This window comes from Ranitomeya variabilis, chromosome 7 (assembly GCF_051348905.1).
Source record: "Ranitomeya variabilis isolate aRanVar5 chromosome 7, aRanVar5.hap1, whole genome shotgun sequence".
Classification (NCBI taxonomy): domain Eukaryota; kingdom Metazoa; phylum Chordata; class Amphibia; order Anura; family Dendrobatidae; genus Ranitomeya; species Ranitomeya variabilis.
The window spans coordinates 109,680,448-109,703,736 of record NC_135238.1 but is presented as its reverse complement, the minus strand read 5'-3'; the positions used below and the strand labels follow the sequence as shown (position 1 = coordinate 109,703,736).

General features: G+C 45.7%; 1 protein-coding gene across 4 annotated transcripts in view; it reads left to right on the top strand.

Annotated features, from left to right (window-relative positions):
- Nucleotides 1-23,289, top strand: part of HIBCH (3-hydroxyisobutyryl-CoA hydrolase) — a 962,330-nt gene that overhangs the window by 282,625 nt on the left and 656,416 nt on the right. For all 4 annotated transcript variants that reach the window (XM_077275660.1, XM_077275661.1, XM_077275658.1 and 1 more), the window contains one exon: nucleotides 12,669-12,749. In XM_077275660.1, the coding sequence (XP_077131775.1) occupies nucleotides 12,669-12,749 (81 nt within the window). The remainder of the gene's footprint in view (nucleotides 1-12,668; nucleotides 12,750-23,289) is intronic.

The window sequence follows — 23,289 nt, the reverse complement described above, 5'->3', positions numbered from 1 at the left end:
TGGTTCAGGAGGTCCACTCTGCTTTGGCTGGATTCTGAATGAAGGACACTGATTGGAATTCCTTGATTACATGGGCGTATATAAAATATCACTGCTTCTACACGTATTTCCAGTGTGACAACTCTTTACTCACAGAACACAGAATATATATCACAACAGATACAGAGGGCAGGCCCATTCAAAAGCGGAAGGCCAGACATACATTACAATAGCCGCAGGTGGCCGGAGCCTGCTGATATTTACTGTGGGAATTACAAAGGTGGGGGAGGTCAGAAGGGGGATATCTTGTCTCCTTTGCCCAGGGGCGCAGTCTGTGGGCTGATGCATTAGAGACATATATCTCACATGGAACCTATTATATATACAAATAACTGCATAACATATTCTGGGTGCTGGGGGGTTCTGTAACATGGCTCCCCCTTTCAGTGACGCGATCGGCATACACAGTCTGATCCTTAACGGATCGGTTTGGGGATGACCGAAGTTTATGGGGTTGGTACAAGTTCCGTTTGTCGACTTAGTCCATCGACATTACCGTTTTGTTTGCCGGGTCTGTAGTGGATGGTGAAGTCCAGAGGTTGTAGGGCTAAACTTAATCGCAGTAATCTGCTGTTGTCTCCGGAGACCCAATTACGCCAGACTAGGGGATTATGGTCCGTTAGCAGGGAAAACTGTCGTCCATACAAATATGGTTGTAACTTTTTGAGTGTCCATACTACTGCCAGGCACTCCTTTTCGATGGCCGCATAGCTTACTTCACGGGGCAGTAGTTTCCGACTCAGGTAAGCTACCGGGTGTTCTTGGCCGTCCGGCCCGACTTGGCTCAGTACTGCCCCCAATCCAAACATAGAAGCGTCTGTGTGAACAAGGAAACGTTTAGTTGGATCGGGTGCTGCCAATACAGGGGTATTGGTGAGGGCGTCCTTTAGCTGGCGGAAGGCTTCCTCACACTCTGGGGTCCAGGTTACCTGGCGGGGTTGGTTCTTACTGGTCAGATCAGTGAGGGGCTTGGCTACGCTGCTGTAATTGGGGACAAATTTCCTGTAATACTCCGCTGTCCCTAGAAACTCCATGACCTGGGTTTTAGTGCGTGGGGTGTGCCATTTGGCCATGGCCTCAATCTTGGTTGGTTCTGGTCGCTGTTTCCCACTTCCCACCCAATGTCCTAAATACTGAACCTCCGCTTTGCCCACGTGACACTTGTTTGGTTTCAGGGTGATTCCGGCCTTGTGGATCCTGTCCAATACTGTCTCTACGTGATTTAGATGCTCTTCCCATGTCGCGCTGTAGATGGCGATGTCATCCAGGTAGGCACACGCATAGTCCTGGAGACCATCCAGAAGCCGGTCAGCCAGCTTCTGGAAGGTCGCATGGGCATTCTTCATCCCGAATGGCATAACTCGAAACTGGAATAAGCTGAACGGGGTGACAAATGCAGACTTGGGAATAGCGTCAGGACTAAGGGGAATCTGCCAGTAGCCTTTGCATAGATCGATGGTGGTCAAGTACTTTGCCCCCGCCAGCCGGTCTAACATCTCATCCACGCGTGGCATGGGATACGCATCCTTCACCGTTTTCTCATTGAGCCTGCGATAGTCTACACAAAACCGTGTAGTCCCATCCTTCTTGGGCACTAACACTATGGGGGATGCCCAGGGACTATCTGATTCTTCAATGACCCCTAAACGCAACATCTCTTGTATCTCTTGTCGCATCCCTTCTCGTACAGACTCAGGGACAAGGAAGGGGGGTTGCCGTAGGGGGGTCTGAACCTGGGTCTCAACCTTGTGTTGTGCCAGGTGGGTGTAACCCGGTCTCCCTGAAAACATCCTCTGTCGCTGCCTCAACAACGCCTCTGCCTGCTGTCTCTCCCGGAGACCTAGGTCTTCACCCCAGTGTACCTGGTCCCATGTTTTAGACTGAGTCCTCTCCCCTAAGACATCAGACAAGGGGAGTCTGGCTACATCCTCTGCTTCAGGTGCACAGATGGCCACTACCTCTTCAGGGCGCTCCCGGTAGGGCTTCAGCATGTTCACGTGGAACATGCGGATAACCCTGGGGTCATCACAATCGACGACATTATAGGTGGTGTCGGCTATTTTCCCCACTACCTGGTAGGGCCCCTGTCCTGCAGCTTGGAACTTGTTCTGCCTAGTGGGTTCTAACACCAGGACCTTCTGTCCTATCTCAAAGGTGCGTTCTCTGGCCCTCCGATCGTACCATACGCGCTGGCGCCGTTGGGCCACCTGCAGGTTTCCACGTACAGCCTGGGTCAGCTCCTGTAGGCGGTCCCGGAATTCCAGCACATAGGGTACAATAGGTACCCCTTCTATGATGCCCTCCCCTTCCCAGTGTTCTAGCACTAAGTCTAGGGGTCCCCTTACCCGCCTCCCGTATACCAGTTCTAACGGGGAGAACCCCGTGGATTCTTGGGGCACCTCCCGATAGGCAAACAGGAGGTGTGGCAAGAATTTCTCCCAGTCCCTGTAGGTCCTGGTAAAAATCCCAATGAGTTGTTTTAACGTCCCGTTAAAGCGTTCACACAACCCATTGGTTTGCGGGTGGTATGGAGCGCTTCTAATGGACTTTACGCCGCACAGCTTCCACAGTTGGTTGGTCACCTCTGCTGTTAACTGGGTACCCTGGTCCGAGATAATCTCCCGGGGAAATCCAACCCGTGAGAAAACCTGGAGCAGGGCAGCCGCCACTATCTCTGCCAGTATGTTAGGTAACACAACCGCCTCTGGATACCGTGTGGCATAATCTACCACTGTCAATATATACCTTTTCCCTGACGGACTGGGTTTGGCTAACGGCCCTATCAGATCGACCGCTACTCGGCTAAATGGTTCCTCCACAATGGGAAGGGGGCGTAATTTGGCCTTGCATCGATCTCCCCTCTTGCCAATGCGCTGGCAACTGTCACAGGTCTGGCAGTACTGGCGAACATCATAGGTTACCCCTGGCCAAAAGAAGTTTTGTGTCGTCAGACGATGCCTGGTGCGACTGACGCCGAAGTGCCCGGCCAAGGGTATGCCATGAGAGATTCGCAGTAACTCCTGCCTATACTTCTTGGGAACTACCAGCTGTCGTTTTAGTGGGGCTCGTCCCTGTGTGGTGCTGCTCTGTTATCCGGTAGAGGAGTCCCTGCTTCCATACAAATTGTTCCCCTTCCAGTACACCTCTCCCCTCCTGTGCCTTCCCACGATATCCCTCCAATGAAGGATCCTCAAGTAACTCCCTCTTAAATTCAGCTGGGGTGGCCCAAGAAATGTGTCTGGCTATGGGAATACGTGTAGGGCTGGGATGTCTTACCTGGGCCTCCTCTGAGTGTGATTCCGCCTCCGCAGCTCGAGCTGGTCTCCGGGTGGTCACAGGATATGTCTCAGCCAGAGGGGCGACCGAGAAGGCAGACAACATGGGCCCCAAGTCATTTCCCAGCAAGACGTCTGCAGGTAAATCCTCCATCAAGCCGACCTCGACAAGGCCATCCCCGACTCCCCAGTTCAGGGGAATCCTGGCATGGCTCCCCCTGCTACATGGACTGCCACTGTCTGGTCCGTCTTCTTTTGGTCCCGGATGAGATGAGGCTTCACAAGGGTCAAAGTTGCCCCGGAATCTCTTAGTCCCTGCATACGTTTCCCATTAACCCACACGACCTGTCGATACTGTTGTTGATTATCTGCACGGGGTCTACTTCATGCAGCACTTCCTCCATCTCTTCCACCCCCTGGTTAGTCGTAGCCCCCAATGCCGGGTCTGTTTCGTCTTGGTAGCAGTGTACAGCGGCCCGGCTGAAGGTAGCTGTTCCCGCCTTTGGCCACTGGGTATGCTGAGTCCGGTTGGGACATTGTCTTAGCAGGTGGCCCAGCTGATGGCAGGTGTAGCATCGCGCCCCAGGGGGACTGTGGTAGGCCGGGTTTTTAGCTGGTCCCCCTACAAACTTCTGTGGTTTGGGGGCCTCCAGGTCCATGGGCAGACCCCTAGTGACCATCTTTGATCCGGACAACTGAGGCCTCCTGGCATCATGATGTCCATCGGCCAGACGAGCGGCCTCCTCCAGAGTCATTGGCCGCCTGTCCCGAAGCCATTCCTGTGTCTCGGGGGTTAGTCCATTAAAGAATCGTTCTAACAAGAGCTGGAGGACGTACTCCTTAGTGGTTGCTTGGCTCCCTTGTACCCACTGTAGCAGTGACCGCCGTAATTTACAGGCCCATTCAGCGTGAGTATCGGTTATGCGTTTTATAAGTCCGCGGAACTTTTGGCGGTATGCCTCTGGTGTCAGCGCGTACCGGGCCAAGATCACTTCTTTGATCCGCTCATAGTCCATACAGTCCTCATCAGGTACCGTGCGATGGGTGTCCGCTGCCCGGCCTGTCAGCTTCCTGGCCAGAATCTGAACCCGTTTCTCCGGCTTCACTTAATGAAGGGCACACTGCCGCTCAAAGTCCTGCAGAAAGCCATCAATGTCTTCCTCTGCCTCCCCCAACTGCCGGAAGGCATTATACTGGATCTTTTTGTGGCTTACTGTTGAAGGTACCTGGGCGGAGGCCAGAGCTCCCCCTGCTCACTGAGTCTCCTCTCTCCGCTCTGCCATCTGCATCTTGGCCAGCTCCACTTTGGTCCGCTCTGCCATGTCCATCTTGGCTAGCTCTATCCTGGTCCGCTCGGCCATCTTTTCCTTCAGATCAGTATGCACATCAGCTCACCTCTCGTATGATCTCTACTGCAGGGTTTGGGCCATAGAACGCCTGTCTGTTCTTTACCTCCCTCTGGAATTCAGTCTCCTCCACGTTTACATTGGGGGCGCTGCACTGTCATGTTCCATGATGGCTGCTATCAAATCCGCTTTTGTTTTGTTGCTGGCGATTAACCCTCGGGCTTCCACCAGATCTTTTAATGCAGTTCTCTTTAACTTCTGGTAGTTGTTTTCCATTCATTCCTTTTTTCCTGTAGACGGGGTATCACATCCCGCTGTCTGCCACCAGTGTAACGGGGTCTACCGTGCTGGAGTACCTCTTTCAGTACCACTCCGTGTTTCAGGAGGTCCAATTTGCTTTGGCTGGAGTCTGAATGAAGGACACTGACTGGAATTGCTTGGTTACATGGGCGCATATAAAAAATCACTGCTTCTCCACATATTTCCATTGTGACAACGCTTTACTCACAGGACACAGAATATATCACACAGATACAGAGGGCAGGCCAATTGAAAAGCGGCAGGCCAGACATACATTACAACAACCGCAGGTGGCCGGAGCCTGCCGATATTTACTGTGGGAATTACAAAGGTGGGGGAGGTCAGAAGGGGGATATCTTGTCCCCTCTGCCCAGGGGTGCAGCCTGTGGGCTGATGCATTAGGGACATGCATCTCACATGGAACCTATTATACAAACATATAACTGCACAACATGTTCTGGGTGCTGGGGGGGGGGGGGGGTCCGCAACAGCTGGGTTACTGAATTAATAGTTGCTCCTCATTATCATTCCTGGACAAAATATTACTTGCACACTGTCCCTCTTATGGTACATTCCGTATATACGGTAATATTTTTTCATAAAAAGTTCCTGCTACACACTGTCCTCAAACACTGTGTGTCCCCTATAGGCCCAATCTCTATACCGTGCCCCCACATCACACTCCATCTCCTGGCTATGCCCTTACACTGTCCCCTCAAGCTACCCCCACATGCTACTCAGTCTCTATTCTGTGCCCAATAGAAGTGAAAAATGGTTGCTCAACCGAATGGTATAAGGTGCTCAGAAATAAATGAGTATAATTTAATAGGATGTAAAATTTCCGCACTCGAAAAGTTATGTTGCAAAAAAAAGTTTATTTAACAGAAAAAATTAAAATTGACCCAATGAATTCAAGATAACAAAATCAAAGTTTCTAACTAAAGTCCGACCTTTATCAAGATATATCTGTGGGGGATGGGGTCTCACTAGTTTGCAACATAAAAATGCTAAATAGTAGTCCAAGGATAGTGCCATCACTCTGTTGACACATGCCATTATCCTGCTATACCAGTACCTGGTCTATTCCTTTATCATCACGCTGACGGCATTGCCCTGATCCAACGGTCAAAGCTTCAATTGTTCTTGCGTTTGAAAGAGACCGTAGTTTATGGGGTCAGTTGTGTTGTTTATGGGATCACTTATGGAGGAGATCTTGCACCTCAGGGGCTCTCCTAATATGACATGGCCCCCCTCAAACCATTTTAGCACAATTTGAATGGCGCTTCTTCCCTTCTGACCTTTTCTCTGTACCTCAAAAGTATGTTTTCAGGAGAAATTGTGTAACAAAAAAAATAATCTTGATAAAAATAAAGATAAAGATACTGTTCATTTTCTTTTATTATCCCTTTTGAAAATTAAAACCTTGGGGCCAAAGCAGATTTTTTCATAGAAACAAATTGTAATTTCATATTTACTCAGCCCAATGTTATACAATTCTGTGAATCGCCTGAGGGTTAAAAATGCTCACTGCACCCCTAAATGAATTCCTCTAGAAGTGTAATTTCTAATGTGAGGTCACTTCTGGGGGTTTCTGCTGTTTTGGCATGTCAGGTGCTTTTCAAAGGTGACATGTCATTTGCGATCTATTCCAGCCAAATTTGCGTTCAAGGATTCAATTAGTCCTTCCATTCTGAGCCCTGCTACATGCCGAAACAGTAGTTTTCCACCACATATGGGGCACCTGTGTTAAGGCAACATTTTGAGAGAAAAATGTAATTTTTCATTTTTATGGCTCAATATTATAAAATTCTGTGAAGCACCTATGGATTTAAGGTGCTCACCACACCTATAGATAAGTTCCTTGATGGCTATAATTTCCAAATGGGATCACTTGTGGAGGTTTTCCACTGTATAGGCACATCAGGGGTTTGCAAATACAACATGGCATCTGTTATCTTTTCCATACAGTTTTGTCCTCCAAAAGTCAAACGTCACTCCTTCCCTTCCGAGCCCTGCTTTGCGCCCAAACAGTAGTTTTCCACCACATCGCCCTGTGCACTCTCGCTCATACAGACTTTTCCTTCTGCCTCCTTGCTTCTACAGACTTCGCCCCGCTCCCCATTGCTCATACAGACTGCTCCCTGTGCCCTATTTATCTTATAGACTGTTATCTACTTCCCATTGCTCAGACTGCTCCCTGCGCCCCCTTGCTCACACAGACTGCTTCCTGCGCCTTATTGCTCATACAGCCTGCTCCCTGTGCCTCCTTGCTTATACAGACTGCTCCCTGCGCCTCCTTGTTTATACAGACTGCTTCCTGCACCTTCTTGCTTATACAGACTGTTCCCTGCGCCCCCTTGCTCACACATAGTTATTAAGGTTGAAGGAAGACTTTAAGTTCATCTAGTTCAACCCATAGCCTAACCTAACATGCCCTAACATGTTGATCCAGAGGAAGGCAAAAAAAAAACCATGTAGCAAAGAGTAAGCTCCACCTTGGGGAAAAAAATTCCTTCCCGACTCCACATACGGCAATCAGACTAGTTCCCTGGATCAACGCCCTATCAAGGAATCTAGTGTATATACCCTGTAACATTATACTTTTCCAGAAAGGTATCCAGTCCCCTCTTAAATTTAAGTAATGAATCACTCATTACAACATCATACAGCAGAGAGTTCCATAGTCTCACTGCTCTTACAGTAAAGAATCCGCGTCTGTTATTATGCTTAAACCTTCTTTCCTCCAGACGTAGAGGATGCTCCCTTGTCCCTGTCACCGGTCTATGATTAAAAAAATCATCAGAAAGGTCTTTGTACTGTCCCCTCATATATTTATACATTAACATAAGATCACCCCTTAGCCTTCGTTTTTCCAAACTAAATAGCCCCAAGCGTAATAACCTATCTTGGTATTGCAGACCCCCCAGTCCTCTAATAACCTTGGTCGCTCTTCTCTGCACCCGCTCCAGTTCAGCTATGTCTTTCTTATACACCGGAGACCAGAACTGTGCACAGTATTCTAAGTGTGGTCGAACTAGTGACTTGTATAGAGGTAAAATTATGTTCTCCTCATGAGCATCTATGCCTCTTTTAATGCATCCCATTATTTTATTTGCCTTTGTAGCAGCTGCCTGACACTGGCCACTGAATATGAGTTTGTCATCCACCCATACACCCAGGTCTTTTTCATTGACGGTTTTGCCCAGAGTTTTAGAATTAAGCACATAGTTATACATCTTATTACTTCTTCCCAAGTGCATGACCTTACATTTATCCCCATTAAAGCTCATTTGACATTTATCAGCCCAAGCTTCTAGTTTACATAAATCATCCTGTAATATAAAATTGTCCTCCCCTGTATTGATTACCCTGCAGAGTTTAGTATCATCTGCAAATATTGAAATTCTACTCTGTATGCCCCCTACAAGGTCATTAATAAATATGTTAAAAAGAATAGGGCCCAATACTGACCCCTGTGGTACCCCACTGCTAACCGCGACCCAGTCCGAGTGTGCTCCATTAATAACCACCCTTTGTTTCCTATCCCTGAGCCAGCTCTCAGTCCACTTACACATATTTTCCCCTATCCCCATTATTCTCATTTTATGTAACAACCTTTTGTGTGGCACGGTATCAAAAGCTTTTGAAAAGTCCATATACACTACATCCACTGGGCTCCCTTGGTCCAGTACGGAACTTATCTCTTCATAGAAGCTGATCAAATTAGTCTGACATGAACGGTCCCTAGTAAACCCATGCTGATACTGGGTCATGAGGTTATTCCTCTTCAGATACTCCAGTATAGCATCCCTTAGAAAACCCTCCAGGATTTTACCCACAGTAGAGGTTAAGCTTACTGGCCTATAATTACCGAGTTCAGTTTTTGTCCTCTTTTTGAGTATTGACACCACATTTGCTATACACCAGTCCTGTGGTACAGACCCTGTTATTATGGAGTCTTTAAAGATTAAAAATAATGGTCTATCAATGACTGTACTTAATTCCTGCAGTACTTGAGGGTGTATCTCATCCGAGCCCGGAGATTTGTCAATTTTAGTGATGTTTAGACGCCGCCGTACTTCCTGCTGGGTTCAGCAGGGGACATTTAATTGGGAATTTTTATCACTAGTCATTTTGCCTGCCATGGGATTTTCTTTTGTAAATACTGATGAAAAAAAGTCTTTTAGCATATTGGCTTTTTCCTCATCCTCATCCACCATTTCACCCAGACTATTTTTAAGGGGGCCAACACTATCATTTTTAATTTCTTACTATTTATGTAGTTAAAGAATATTTTGGGATTATTTTTACTCTCTCTGGCAATGAGTCTCTCTGTCTCAATCTTTGCTGCCTTGATTTGCTTTTTACAGAATTTATTTAATTTTTTTGTATTTATTTAATGCCTCCTCACTACCTACTTCCTTTAATTCCCTAAATGCTTTCTTTTTGTCACTTATTGCGCCCCTTACAGCTCTATTTAGCCATATTGGTTTCCTCCTATTTCTAGTATGTTTATTCCCATACGGTATATACTGTGCACAGGTCCTATCCAGGATGATAATAAATGTCTCCCATTTTCTTTGTGTATTTTTGTCTCAGGATATCATCCCAGTTAATTGCACCAAGATCCTCTCTCATCCATTGGAAATTTGCCCTCCTGAAGTTTAGTGTCCTTGTCACCCCTCTACTACACATCTTATTAAAGGATACACAAAAACTTATTATTTTGTGATCACTATTCCCCAAGTGACCCCCAACTCTTATATTTGATATGCGGTCTGGCCTGTTGGTTAATATTAAGTCTAGCAGTGCCCCCCTTCTTGTTGGGTCCTGAACCAGTTGTGAAAGGTAATTGTCTCTCATAGTTGTCAAAAACCGATTACCTTTGCTGGAACTGCAGGTTTCTGTTCCCCAATCTATTTCAGGGTAGTTGAAGTCTCCCATAATAATAACTTCTCCTTGAGTCACAGCTTCATCTATTTGCTTTACGAGGATATTCTCCATTGCTTCCATTATTTTTGGAGATTTATAACAAACCCCTATCAGTAATTTATTATTTTTCCCCCTCCCCTTATCTCCACCCACAGGGACTCTACATTTTCATTAAATTCACCTATATTATCACGCATGATGGGTTTTAAGGACAATTTTACATATAGACACACCCCACCCCCTCGCTTATCTGTACGGTCATTTCTGAGCAGGCTATAGCCCTGCAAGTTAACAGCCCAGTCATGGCTCTCATCCAGCCGTGATATCCCCACCATGTCATAATTATGCTCCAACAACATTAGTTCTAATTTGTCCATTTTGTTGGCGAGGCTTCTGGCATTAGTATACATGCACTTGATGTTCCTCTCTGTACCTCTATTCTTTCTTAAATTATTAACTGTTCTAACCCCACCTCCCATGCCACCGCCACCCCCAACTTCCTTATTTGTGCCCAGGTCTCTATCTACCCTATCTTCCCCTCCTATAAATTGAATACCCTCCCCCCAATCCCTAGTTTAAACACTCCTCCAACCTTCTAGCCATTTTCTCCCCCAGCACAGCTGCACCTTCCTCAGGTGCAGCCCGTCCCTAGCGTAGAGCCTGTAGCCAACTGAGAAGTCGGCCCAATTCTGCAGGAACCCAAACCCCTCCTTCCTACACCAATTCTTGAGCCACTTATTAACCTCCCTAATCTCCCGTTGCCTCTCTGGCGTGGCACGTGGTACAGGCAGTATTTCGGAAAATACCACGTTTGAGGTCCTTGCTTTCAGCTTGCAGCCTAATTCGCTGAAATCATCTTTAAGGACCTTCCACCTACCTCTAACTTTGTCATTTGTGGCAATGTGCACCATGACCGCTGGGTTCTCACCAGCCCCTCCCAGTAATCTGCCCATCCGATCAGCGATGTGTCGGACTCGAGCGCCAGGTAGGCAGCACACCGTTCGACGATCCCTGTCTTTGTGACAGATTGCCCTATCTGTTCCCCTAATAATTGAGTCCCCCACTACCAGTACCTGTCTGGCCTGCCCTGCTCTCCTATTTCCCTCCTTACTGGAGCAGTCACTCCTCCGGCTTTCAGAGGACATGCCTGGCTGCAGCAGTGCTACCCCTGTACTGGCATCCCCCTCATCTGCCAACTTAGCAAACTTGTTAGGGTGCGCCAGATCAGGACTAGCCTCCCTGGCACTCTTCCCTCTACCCCGCTTCCTAAATGTCACCCAGCTTGCTACTTCACTGCAGCTCCATCCTACCATCCCCCCCCCTCATCTATCCCATTGAGCGTCTGCTCAGTGAGCAGAAAACTCCTTTCCATGTTGTCAATGGATCTCAGTGTTGCCAGCTGCACATTTAGATCCAGAATCTGGGCTTCCAAATGCTCAACGTGCTCACATCTCGCACAGCAGTATGCACCCTTGACCGGCTGATCAAGGATTGCATACATGTGGCAAGATGTGCACTGGATGGCATTAACAATAGTGGTGCAAATTTCTTATTGGGGATTGCACCACACAGAAACGTTAAGTAAAAAATAAATACAAAGTATTAATAAAAAACAGACAGTAATTCCTCCCTTGGAAACTCCCTGATTCCAAAGTCACTGAATCACAAGTCACACTTACCGCCGTTCACACTTATGCTCAGGTCACACTCAGCTCGCTCACACTCGGTATGCTGAAGATTTATAGATTTTTTTTTTCTCTATTTCCCCTCAACAGCAATCCACCTTTCTGTTCAAATGCACTTCCAAAAATGCTGCTCCCTGCGCCTCCTTGCTTAAACAGACTGCTCTGTGCCTCCTTGTTTATACAGCCTGCTCCCTGTGCCTTCTTGCTTATACAGACTGCTCCCTGTGCCCCCTTGCTCACACAGACTGCTCCCTGCACCTCCATGCTTATAAAGACTGCTCCCTGTGCCTTCTTGCTTATACAGACTGCTTCCTGTGCCTTCTTGCTTATACAGACTGCTCCCTGCACCCCATTGCTTGTACAGACTGCTCCATTCGTCTCCTTGCTCACAGACTGCTCCCTGCGCCCCTTGCTCACACAGACTGCTCCTTTGTCCCGTTTGTCATATAAATTGCATTCTGTGCTCCCCTCCTGTACAGACTGCTCCCTGCCCCTCATTGCTTATACAGACTGCTCCCTGTGCCTCCTTTTACAGACTGCTCCCTGCGCCTCCTTGTTTATGCAGACTGCGCCCTGTAAATCCTTATTTATGCAGACTGATTCCTGCACCTTCTTGCTTATACAGACTGCTCCCTGCACCCCATTGCTTAAACAGACTGCTCCATTCGTCTCCTTGCTCACACAGACAGCTCCCTGTGCCTCCTTGCTCATACAGACTGCTCCTTTGTCATATAAATTGCATTCTGTGCTCCCCTCCTGTACAGACTGCTACCTGTTACATAGACTGCTCTTCATTCACCTTCTATAGATGCCTGCACAAGCCCCCACGACTGCACAGATTGCTGATATGCCCTCTTCTGTTATTATCATCTTCTACTCAATGCTGAAAGTTGATCAATGATTACTCAGTTTCTCGTCTACTCACCAAACTGATAATAGAGTATTTACCAATTTTCTTTTGCTACTCATAACTTCTCTTGAAAGATGTACTGTTTTATTTGTTTCAAATTGTTTTTCTGTACTTATTGAGATCTATTTTCAATTACATTTCACTTATACATCTTTCTCTCTTTTTGCTTCTTGTTTACCAGCTATTACAGAGGCTGGAAAGACCGGAGGCTCACTCGCCCAGGATTTTTTTAAGGAAGAGTACATTCTTAACAATGCTATTGGTAAGCACTACACATCAGATTCCTGTTTGTAGAAAAAATTAATAAAATTAATGCTTACGGAGAATGTCAATAGTTTTCCCATGCCATGCCTTTAATTCTAATCAGCTGAGGCTAAGTGTCTGACTCAGCCTAAAATCAAGGGGAAATGTAAGCTCCTTCTGCTTTTTTACCAAAGAAATTCCCTTTACATTGTCAGCCTGTTTAATACTGCTCTTTGACCTTTCCTGGCACATGCACAATGCAGTACTTTGCTCTGCCCTGGTCAGGGCAGAGTGCACCTGCGCAGGAGCGTGATGCTGGGGATCACTGTGTGGATGACGTAGCACTAAAAGAGGATGGCATCGAAAGAAGAAGGCAGACACTGGACCAGGACCAGTGACACCCATCAGACCTGACTGCCCCACAGGTGAGTATACTAAAAGGTGTTTTCTTTTGTTGCAGGCCAGATTGGGGACATACAGTACAGACCAAAAGTTTCTACACGCCTTCTCATTCAAAGATTGTTCTGTATTTTCATGACTATGAAAATTGTACATTCACACTGAAGGTATCAAAACTATGAATTAACACGTGGAATTATATACCGTATATACTCGAGTATAAGCCGAGATTTTCAGCCCAAAAAATGGGCTGAAAGTGCCCCTCTCGGCTTATACTCGAGTCATGGTCGGCGGGTGAGGGGGAGTGACGACTGTCAAATACTCACCTGCTCCCGGCGCTCCTGACGCGGTCCCTGCATGTCCCATGGTCTTTGGGCGCTTCAGCTTCTTCCCCTGTTCAGTGGTCACTGGTACCGCTTATTAAAGTAATGAATATGGACTCCACTCCCATAGGGGTGGAGCCGCATATTCATTACTTTAATGAGTGGTTCCATGTGACCGCTCACTACAGGAAGAAGCTGCCGCGCCCGGAGACCGTGGGACATGCAGGGACCGCGTCAGGAGCGCTGGGAGCAGGTGAGTATTTCATATTCACCTTTCCGTGTTCCACTGACGCTCCGTCTTCCGTGTCCTCTGCAGTGACTGTTCAGATCAGAGGGCGCGATGACGTATTAGTGTGCGCGCCGCCCTCTGCTTGAACATTCAGTGCAAAGAGATGGGAGGCTGAGGAGCAGCGACGAGAGGTGAGTATGTCATTTAAAAAAAATAAATAAATTTAGTGCAGCAGCACTAGCAGCATTACATGTGGCACATATGGAGCATCTATGGGGCCATAATGAACTGCATGGAGCATTATATGGGGCATCTATGGGGCCATAATGAACTGCATGGAGCATTATATGGGGCATCTATGGGGCCATAATGAACTGCATGGAGCTTTATATGGGGCATCTATGGGGCCATAATGAACTGCATGGAGCTTTATATGGGGCATCTATGGGGCCATAATGAACTGCATGGGGCATTATATGGGGCATCTATGGGGCCATAAAGAACTGCATGGAGCATGATATGGGGCCATAAAGAACTGCATGAAGCATTATATGGGGCATACTTGTATATGGAGCATCTTATGGGGCCATAAAGAACTGTATGGAACATTATATGGGGCATATTTTGATATGGAGCATCTTATGGGGCCATAATGAACTGTATGGAGCATCATATGGGGCTCCTGATTCAATATGGGTATTCAAAAACACAACCTACTGATGTCTCAATTAATTTTACTTTTATTGGTATCTATTTTTATTTTTGACATTTACCGGTAGCTGCTGCATTTTCCACCCTAGGCTTATACTAGAGTCAATAAGTTTTCCCAGTTTTTTGTGGCAAAATTAGGTGGGTCGGCTTATACTCGGGTCGGCTTATATTCGAGTATATATGGTACTTTAAAAAAAAAGTGTGAAACAACTGAAAATATGTCTTATATTCTAGGTTCTTCCAGGTAGCCACCTTTTGCTTTGATTACTGCTTTGCACACTCTTGGCATTCTCTTGATGAGCTTCAAGAGGTAGTCACCGGAAATGGTTTTCACTAGACAGGTGTGCCCTGCCCTGTCAGGTTTAATAAGTGGGATTTATTGCCTTACAAATGGGGTTGGGACCATCAGTTGTGTTGTGCAGAAGTCTGGTGGATACACAGCTGATAGTCCTACTGAATAGACTGTTAGAATTTGTTTTATGGCAAGAAAAAAGCAGCTAAGTAAAGAAAAACGAGCGGCCATCATTACTTTAAGAAATAAAGGTCAGTCAGTCCGAAAAAATTAGGAAAACTTTGAAAGTGTCCCCAAGTGCAATTGCAAAAACCATCAAGCGCTACAAAGAAACTGGCTCACATGAGGACCGCCCCAGGAAAGGAAGACCAAAAGTCACCTCTACTTCTGAGGATAAGTGTATCCGAGTCACCAGCCTCAGAAATTGCAGGTTAACAGCAGCTCAGATTAGAGACCAATTGATTAGAGATCAATGCCACACAGAGTTCTAGCAGCAGACACATCTCTACAACAACTGTTAAAAGGAGACTTTGTGCAGCAGGCCTTCATGGTAAAATAGCTGCTAGGAAACCACTGCTAAGGACAGGCAACAAGCAGAAGAGACTTGTTTTGGCTAAAGAACACAAGGAATGGACATTGGACCAGTGGAAATCTGTACTTTGGTCTGATGAGTCCAAATTTGAGATCTTTGGTTCCAATGACCGTGTCTGTTTGCGACCCAGAAAAGGTTAACGGATGGACTCTACATGCCTGGTTCCCACCGTGAAGCATGGAGGAGGAGGTGTGATGGTGTGGGGATGCTTTGCTGGTGACACTGTTGGGGATTTATTCAAAATTGAAGGCATACTGAACCAGCATGGCTACCACCGCATCTTGCAGCGGCATGCTATTCCATATGGTTTGCGTTTAGTTGGACCATCATTTATTTTTCAACAGGACAATGACCCCAAACACACCTCCAGGCTGTGTAAGGGCTATTTGACGAAGATGGAGAATGATGGGGTGTTACGCCAGATGACCTGGCCTCCACAGTCACCAGACCTGAACCCAAACGAGATGGTTTGGGGTGAGCTGGACCGCAGAGTTAAGGGAAAAGGGCCAACAAGTGCTAAGCATCTCTGGGAACTACCTCTTGAAGCTCATCAAGAGAATGCCAAGAGTGTGCAAAGCAGTAATCAAAGCAAAAGGTGGCTACTTTGAAGAACCTAGAATATGACATATTTTCAGTTGTTTCACACTTTTTTGTTAAGTATATAATTCCACATGTGTTAATTCATAGATTTGATGCCTTCAGTGTGAATTTACAATTTTCATAGTCATGAAAACACAGAAAAATCTTTAAATGATAAAAAAAGCCGGCAATTCAGCAGCCGCGGTAGTATTAAATCATAGCCGGAGCCGGCAGGATAGAAGAGATGGATTACACACAGTAAATACACATAGTGTAGGTAGATATATAGATGTCAGTGACAAATACAATTAGTACAGTGTGTGCAGCTTATTGTACATGTATTTAATTAATAAAAGATTATTTTTTCTGAAAAAAATGCTGTGGGTTCCCTCGTAATTTTCGGAACTAGCAGAGGGAAAGCCGACGGCTGGGGGCAGATGTTTATAGCCTGAGAAGGGGGTAATATCCATGGAGCTTCCCAGGCTACTAATATCAGCTCACAGCTGTTTTCTTAGCCTTTACTGGCTATTAAAATGGGGTACCCCCTCAAAAAATGACGTAGGGTCCCCTAATAATTAACCAGCAAAGGCTATGCAGACAGCTGTGTGCTGATATTAATAGCCTAGGAAGGGGCCATGGAAACTCCCCACCCCCTCCACCATTCTAAAAACATCAGCTCTCAGCCTCCCCCAGAAGATGCGCCAATTCTGGCACTTAGCCTCGCTCTTCCCACTTGCCCTGTGGCGGTGGCAAGTGGGATGTTAGTTGGGGGGTTAATGTCACCTTTGTATTGTCAGGTGACATCAAGCCCCAAGGTTAGTAATGGAGAGGCGTCAATAAGACCCCATTACTAACCCCATAGTCACACTGTATAAAAACACACACACTCAGAAGAAAATACTTTAATTGAAAGAATGACACAGACTTCTTTAATAAACTTAATTAAACCATACTGACAACCTCGCCTAATTCCACCGAAGCTCTCGTTCTCCTGTAATAAACCAAAAATAAAAACAACTATATACCTCACCTCTCCATTGTTCTGTCCCACGCCGTAATCATGTTTGGGGGGTGAATAGTTTTCATCCTGGACAGTGCCAATATGCAACCGTCCAAGCTGTAAACCACTGGTGAATGAGCTGCTGCGCGTGCAGCCTCCGTGACTAATGGTGACGTCTTCAAGGCTGCGTTCCCAGCCGGGTCGCACGGTGCAGAGGCGAGTTCACCACAGTTGAAATTCATTTCAGTGAAATGCTCCCAATGATGTATTTAAATAATTTAAAAAACATTGTGGGGACCCATTTATTCTTGATAACCAACCTTGCTAACGCTGACAGCTGAGGGTTGCATCCCCCTGGCTGTGAGTTTTGCCTGCCTTGTTATCAAAAATAGGGGGGGACCCACACATGTTTTTTATTATTATTATTATTTATTTATTTACAGCGCAGGAGCAGCTGATGAATACTCCCATCATCCACTCCTGCCCTCACTGTTGTTATTAGCAGCACCAGTGATCGGAGGTCATCTTTTTACCTCCGATCATAGCTGAGCAATCACGCTGTCTTTTGACAGCATGGGAACCGCGGCTCTCTGACCGGAGGGGATGGTTTCACCACCAATCAGAAGCGGTGTTTGCCAAGCTGTCATGCATATGACAGCGTGTCAAACACTGTGTTGTTGGGCCCCCATCCAAATGAATGGGGTGCGGGTCTGCTCTGCTGGATAACAGGCTGTATGGATGCATCATGCAACCATGCTACCTGCTATCTAGATCTAGCGGAGCTGACTGTGAGGTCTCATCCTGCTGTCCTTGACTTTTCTGCAGCAAATACGCTGCAAAAAAAGTCCACCTGTGTATTTGTAGCATTTTGTCACCATCCATTCAAGTTAATGGGAGAAAAATGCTGCAAAAATGCTGAAAGAAGTGACATGCTCTATGTAAAAAAAAATGCTGCAAAGCATAATATCCTGGTGACAAAAAAAAAAAAACAATGTGTGTGCATGTGATTTCTGAAATCTCATAGATTTGCTGGTACTGTAAAAAGCAGCTGGAAATTAGCTTAAAAAAGTGCAGCAAAAACTCTGTGAACATACCCTAAGAGGGTAACTAGTAATGTGCTGGAGGGGAGATATGTTTCACTAAGGTTAATAACTTCAGTGATATGAACCTGGAAGTTTGCTCCAGCATATTAGGTGCTGATAGGAGTTAATCGGCCATAATAGGGCGTTTTTTTTTTATTTAACAGCTAAAGAGTTGAGCTGAATGTCTGTTCACCATATCACCACCCTGCGATGTGGTACAGGAGGTAAAGGTGAAGCCTCTGGACTTATTGATTTTTCTTTGTGTGCTCTGGAGGTGAAGCTGACCTACATAGCTGTCGACTCGCTAAAGGGGGCTGAACCCTGTTTTCTGATGGATATGTAAAGATTACTGTTTATTTACGCTAAGGGGTATGCTGGACTATTTCTGAATTTCAGGTATGACTGCCCCTAGCTTTTACCCGTTTACATTATATAGATAGACTATGTGGTCTTAAAGCTATGTTGTGCACTATTTGTTCCTGGTTTCCTCTGTGATTTGTTACTTATTCTCTTGAACCACACTTGTGTTCTATTATGCTTACAAGGAGTTAATCAGGGACAAATTTCAACAGTGTCTGGAGCTCTAACATTATTAATTTATTATTTTTTTGTGTGTCTTAAATCACTTTGCATAGCACAATTATTTTTGCATTTTGCACTTTTTTTTACTAATTGGTGCTATTTTGGCAATAATCCCTGTATACTCGTTTTAAAGGCACATATATATATATATATATATATATATATATATATATATATATATATATATATATATATATATATATATATATATATATATATATACTTGTCTAAGGGGTACTTCTGTCTTTCTGTCTGCCCTTCTGTCTGTCCTTCTGTCTGTCACGGATATTCGTTGGTCGCTGCCTCTGTCTGTCAAGGAATCCAAGTCGCTGATTGGTCGTGGCAAAACACCCACGACCATTGCCACGACCAATCAGCGACGGGTGCAGTCCGACGGCAACATGGCTGCTCCTTCCTCCCCACAGTCACTGCCCGCTCCATACCCCCCTCCAGTCAGCCCTCACACAGGGTTAATGGCAGCGCTAATGGACCGCATTATGCCGCGGTGTAACGTACTCCATTAACGCTGCTATTAACCCTGTGTGACCAACTTTTTTACTATTGATGCTGCCTATGCAGCTTCAATAGTAAAAAAAATCCAATATTAAAAATAATAAAAAAATAAAAAATCATCATATACTCACCTTCCGGCGCCTTTCCCGCTCCTCGCAACGCTCCGGTAACCGATCCATGCATTGCAATCTCGCGAGATGATGACGTAGCGGTCTCACGAGACCGCTACGTCATCATCTCGTGAAACCGCAATGCACTCTTCAGACCGGAGCGCACCAGGAGCATCGGTAACCGCTTCCTGGATCCAGGGGCCAACGGAAGGTGAGTATATAACTATTTTTTATTTTAATTCTTTTTTTTTTTCTTTACAGTGATATCATGCCCATATTGCTATATACGTGGGCTGTGCAATATACTACATGGACTGGGCAATATACTACGTGGCTGTGCAATATACCATGTGGGCTGTGCAATATACCATGTGGGCTGTGCAATATACTACATGGGCTGTGCAATATACTACGTGGCTGTGCAATATACTACGTGGGCTGTGCAATATACTACGTGGGCTGTGCAATATACTACGTGGCTGTGCAATATACTACGTGGCTGTGCAATATACTACGTGGACTGCGCAATGTACTACGTGGGCTGCGCACTGTACTACGTGGGCTGTGCGATATACAATGTGGGCTGCGCAATGTACTGCGTGGGCTGTTCAGACAAAATCGAGAAGCTTATCAAGCACCTGGTCCAAAGGCAGGACCAGCATGTCCAGCAGTAAACAAAAAAACTCCTGATACAACAGCGGCAACGGCAGATGGAACTACTGGCTAGGGATGTCTGTTCTAAAGAAACCTTCCCACCCCCATTTCCAAATGAAGACTCTCACGTCCAGATGGTGGTAAGATGTGCCATTAAAAATATAACCCAGGGGACAATGTCGACGCATTTTTGGCTGTATTTGAAAGGGTCTTGAAGCGGGAGAAGATGCCACCGGAGCAGTGGGCTGCCCCAAAGGCTGCTTATAACCTCGCCTTAAAGGATTGAAAGGAATATTTCAAAATAAAGACAGAAATATTGGCATGCTTGGGAGTGACTTTGTCTATCAGGCACAACAGGTCCACCAGTTGACGTATTTTGGCAACAAACAGAAGTGGCTGCAGCTAGATTCCTCCACCCCAGCCCAGATGGTCGAGTGTGTGGTAATGGGCAGGTTTATTCATGCTCTTCCTAGATTGGTGCAGACCTGGGTTGCCCAAGGAGATATTCAAAGTGCGGGCGACCAGGTTGGCCTAGTGGAAAGTATCAGGTGGTCTAGAAGTCATTAGGGAAACCAGGTGTCATCGCATTCCCATACTGGGGTACCCAATAGGAGACTCATAAAATTTTTTTTTACTAGAGCCTCAGATGGGGGACATCCAAACTCTCAAGGGCCTGGTGAGGTGTTGCCAAGGGTTGGGGTAAAGGACTTAATTTGTTGGAGGTGGCAGGGTCCGGGGCACATAGCTTCTCATTGTCCCATGTCCACCGAACCGATGAATTGAGTCTAGTGCGGTGCGGTTAATACTACGCTTATCCGATTTGCAGTGTTGGCTCTCAACGCAGGAAGGGGCCATAGACATGCCCCGTGATGATAAATGGAGTACTGGTGTCTGTACTCTTGGACACAGGGAACCTAGTGACCCTCGTAAGGACCACCTTCCCCCACCAGTTGATGCTCGAAAAGATTGTGTGCATACGCTGTATTCACAGGGACGCTAAAGACTACCCTGTCGCCAGAGTGACCATAGAAACAAACTGTTGCACTGAGTCACATGAGGTCAGAGTGGTCAAGGACCTGTTACATCTGGTTATTATAGGGCAGTACTTTACCTTATTCTGGGATTCATGGCGAAAATGCTAGGTGCCAAGTGAGTCAGATAAGAGCAGATTCGCCCATAAACCACCCCCATCGGAAACGGATGAGTTTCCCCGTGTGTGCTTGCAGGCAAGGAAGATATCCCTGATTTGGGGGCTCCTGGGAAGAACTTTGGGACTACTCAACTGAAGAACATTACACTAAAAGGGGCGCTTGATAATGTCACAGTGTTAAATGGGGTTGCTCAAGAGCCAGAGACTGACACCAGGTTTCCACACTTGGCAGTAAACAAGGATTTGCTATATCAGGTAACTAAGCTAGGGGGAGGGGTATTACAACAACTGGTAGTACCAGGGTCACATACAGTTATATGAAAAAGTTTGGGCACCCCTATTAATTTTAAGCTTAATGTTTTATAAAAATAGTTTTTTTTGCAACGGCTATTTCAGTTTCATATATCTAATAACTGTTGGACACAGTAATGTTTCTGCCTTGAAATGAGGTTTATTGTACTAACAGAAAATGTGTAATCTGCATTCAAACAAAATTTGACAGATGCATAAGTATGGGCACCTCACCAGAAAAGTGACATTAATATTTAGTAGATCCTCCTTTTGCAAAAATAACAGCCTCTAGTCGCTTCCTGATGAGCTTTTAATGAGTTCCTGGATCCTGCATGAAGGTATTTTTGACCATTCTTCTTTACAAAACAATTCCAGTTCAATTAAGTTTGATGGTCACCGAGCATGGACAGCCCTCTTCAAATGATCCCACAGATGTTCAATGATATTCAGGTCAGGGGACTGGGATGGCCATTCCAGAACAGTGTAATTGTTCCTCTGCATGAATGCCGGAGTAGATTTGGAGCGGTGTTTTGGATCATAGTCTTGCTGAAAGATCCATCCCCTGCGTAACTTCAACTTTGTCACTGATTCATGAACATTATTGTCAAGAATCTGCTGATACTGAGAGGAATCCATGCGTCCCTCAACTTTAACAAGATTCCCGGTGCCGACATTGGCCACACAGCCCCAAAGCATGATGGAACCTCCACCAAATTTTACTGTGGGTAGCAAGTGTTTTTCTTGGAATGCTGTGTTTTTTTGCCGCCATGCATAACGCCTTTTTGTATGACCAAACAACTCAATCTTGGTTTCATCAGTCCAAAGGACCTTCTTCCATAAAGAAATTGGCTTCTCCAAATTTGCTTTTGCATATCTCAGCCAACTCTGTTTGTGGCGTGCTTGCAGAAACGGCTTCTTTCGCATCACTCTCCCATACAGCTTCTCCTTGTGCAAAGTGCGTTGTATAGTTGACCGATGCACAGTGTCACCATCTGCAGCAAGTTGATGCTGCAGCTCTCTGGAGGTGGTCTGAGGATTGTCCTTGGCTGATCTCACCATTCTTCTTCTCTGCCTTTCTGATGTTTTTCTTGGCCTGCCACTTCTGGCCTTAACAAGAACAGTACCTGTGTTCTTCCATTTCCTTACTATGTTCCTCACAGTGGAAATTGACAGGTTAAATCTCTGAGACAGCTTTTTGTATCCTTCCCCTGAACAACTATTTTGAATAATCTTTGTTTTCAGATCAATTGACAGTTGTTTTGAGGAGCCCATGATGCCACTCTTTAGAGGAGATTCAAACAGAAGAACAACTTGCAAGTGGCCACTTTAAGTAGCTTTTCTCATGATTGCATACACCTGGCTATGAAGTTCAAAGCTCAGTGAGGTTACAAAACCAAAAAAGTGCTTTAGTAAGTCAGTGAAAAGTAGGTAGGAGTATTTGAAACAAGAAAATGATAAGGGTGCCCATACTTATGCACCTGTCAAATTTTGTTTGAATGCAGATTGCACATTTTCTGTTAGTACAATAAACCTCATTTCAAGGCAGAGACATTACTGTGTCCAACAGTTATTAGATATATGAAACTGAAAAAGTTGTTGCAAAAAAAAACAATTTTTATAAAACATTAAGCTTAAGATTAATAGGGGTGCCCAAACTTTTCCATATAACTGTAGGTGTAGGGCACTAGACCTCGCCCATTTTCTTGTCTTAGGTAGTCATCTGGGTGTAGACAAGACCCAAGAGTGGATTCTTCGTAGGTTCTACTGGCCCAGATGTCACTGAGAAATTTCAAACTATTGTAGGTCCTGTCCCACTTGCTAACTAACCGCCCCAGTCTCTCACTTCCAGAGTCTCTTACTACCGTACCCATTATAGAGGTTCCGTTTGACCGCATTGCCATGGATCTAGTCAAGCCCTTGGTAAAGTTCGCCCAAGGGCATGAATATATACTGGTGTTTGGCTATGCGACAAGGTACACAGAGTCGGTACCCCTAAGAAACTCCTCAGCCAGAAGTATAACCTGAGAACTGGCCCATATCTTTTGCTGAACC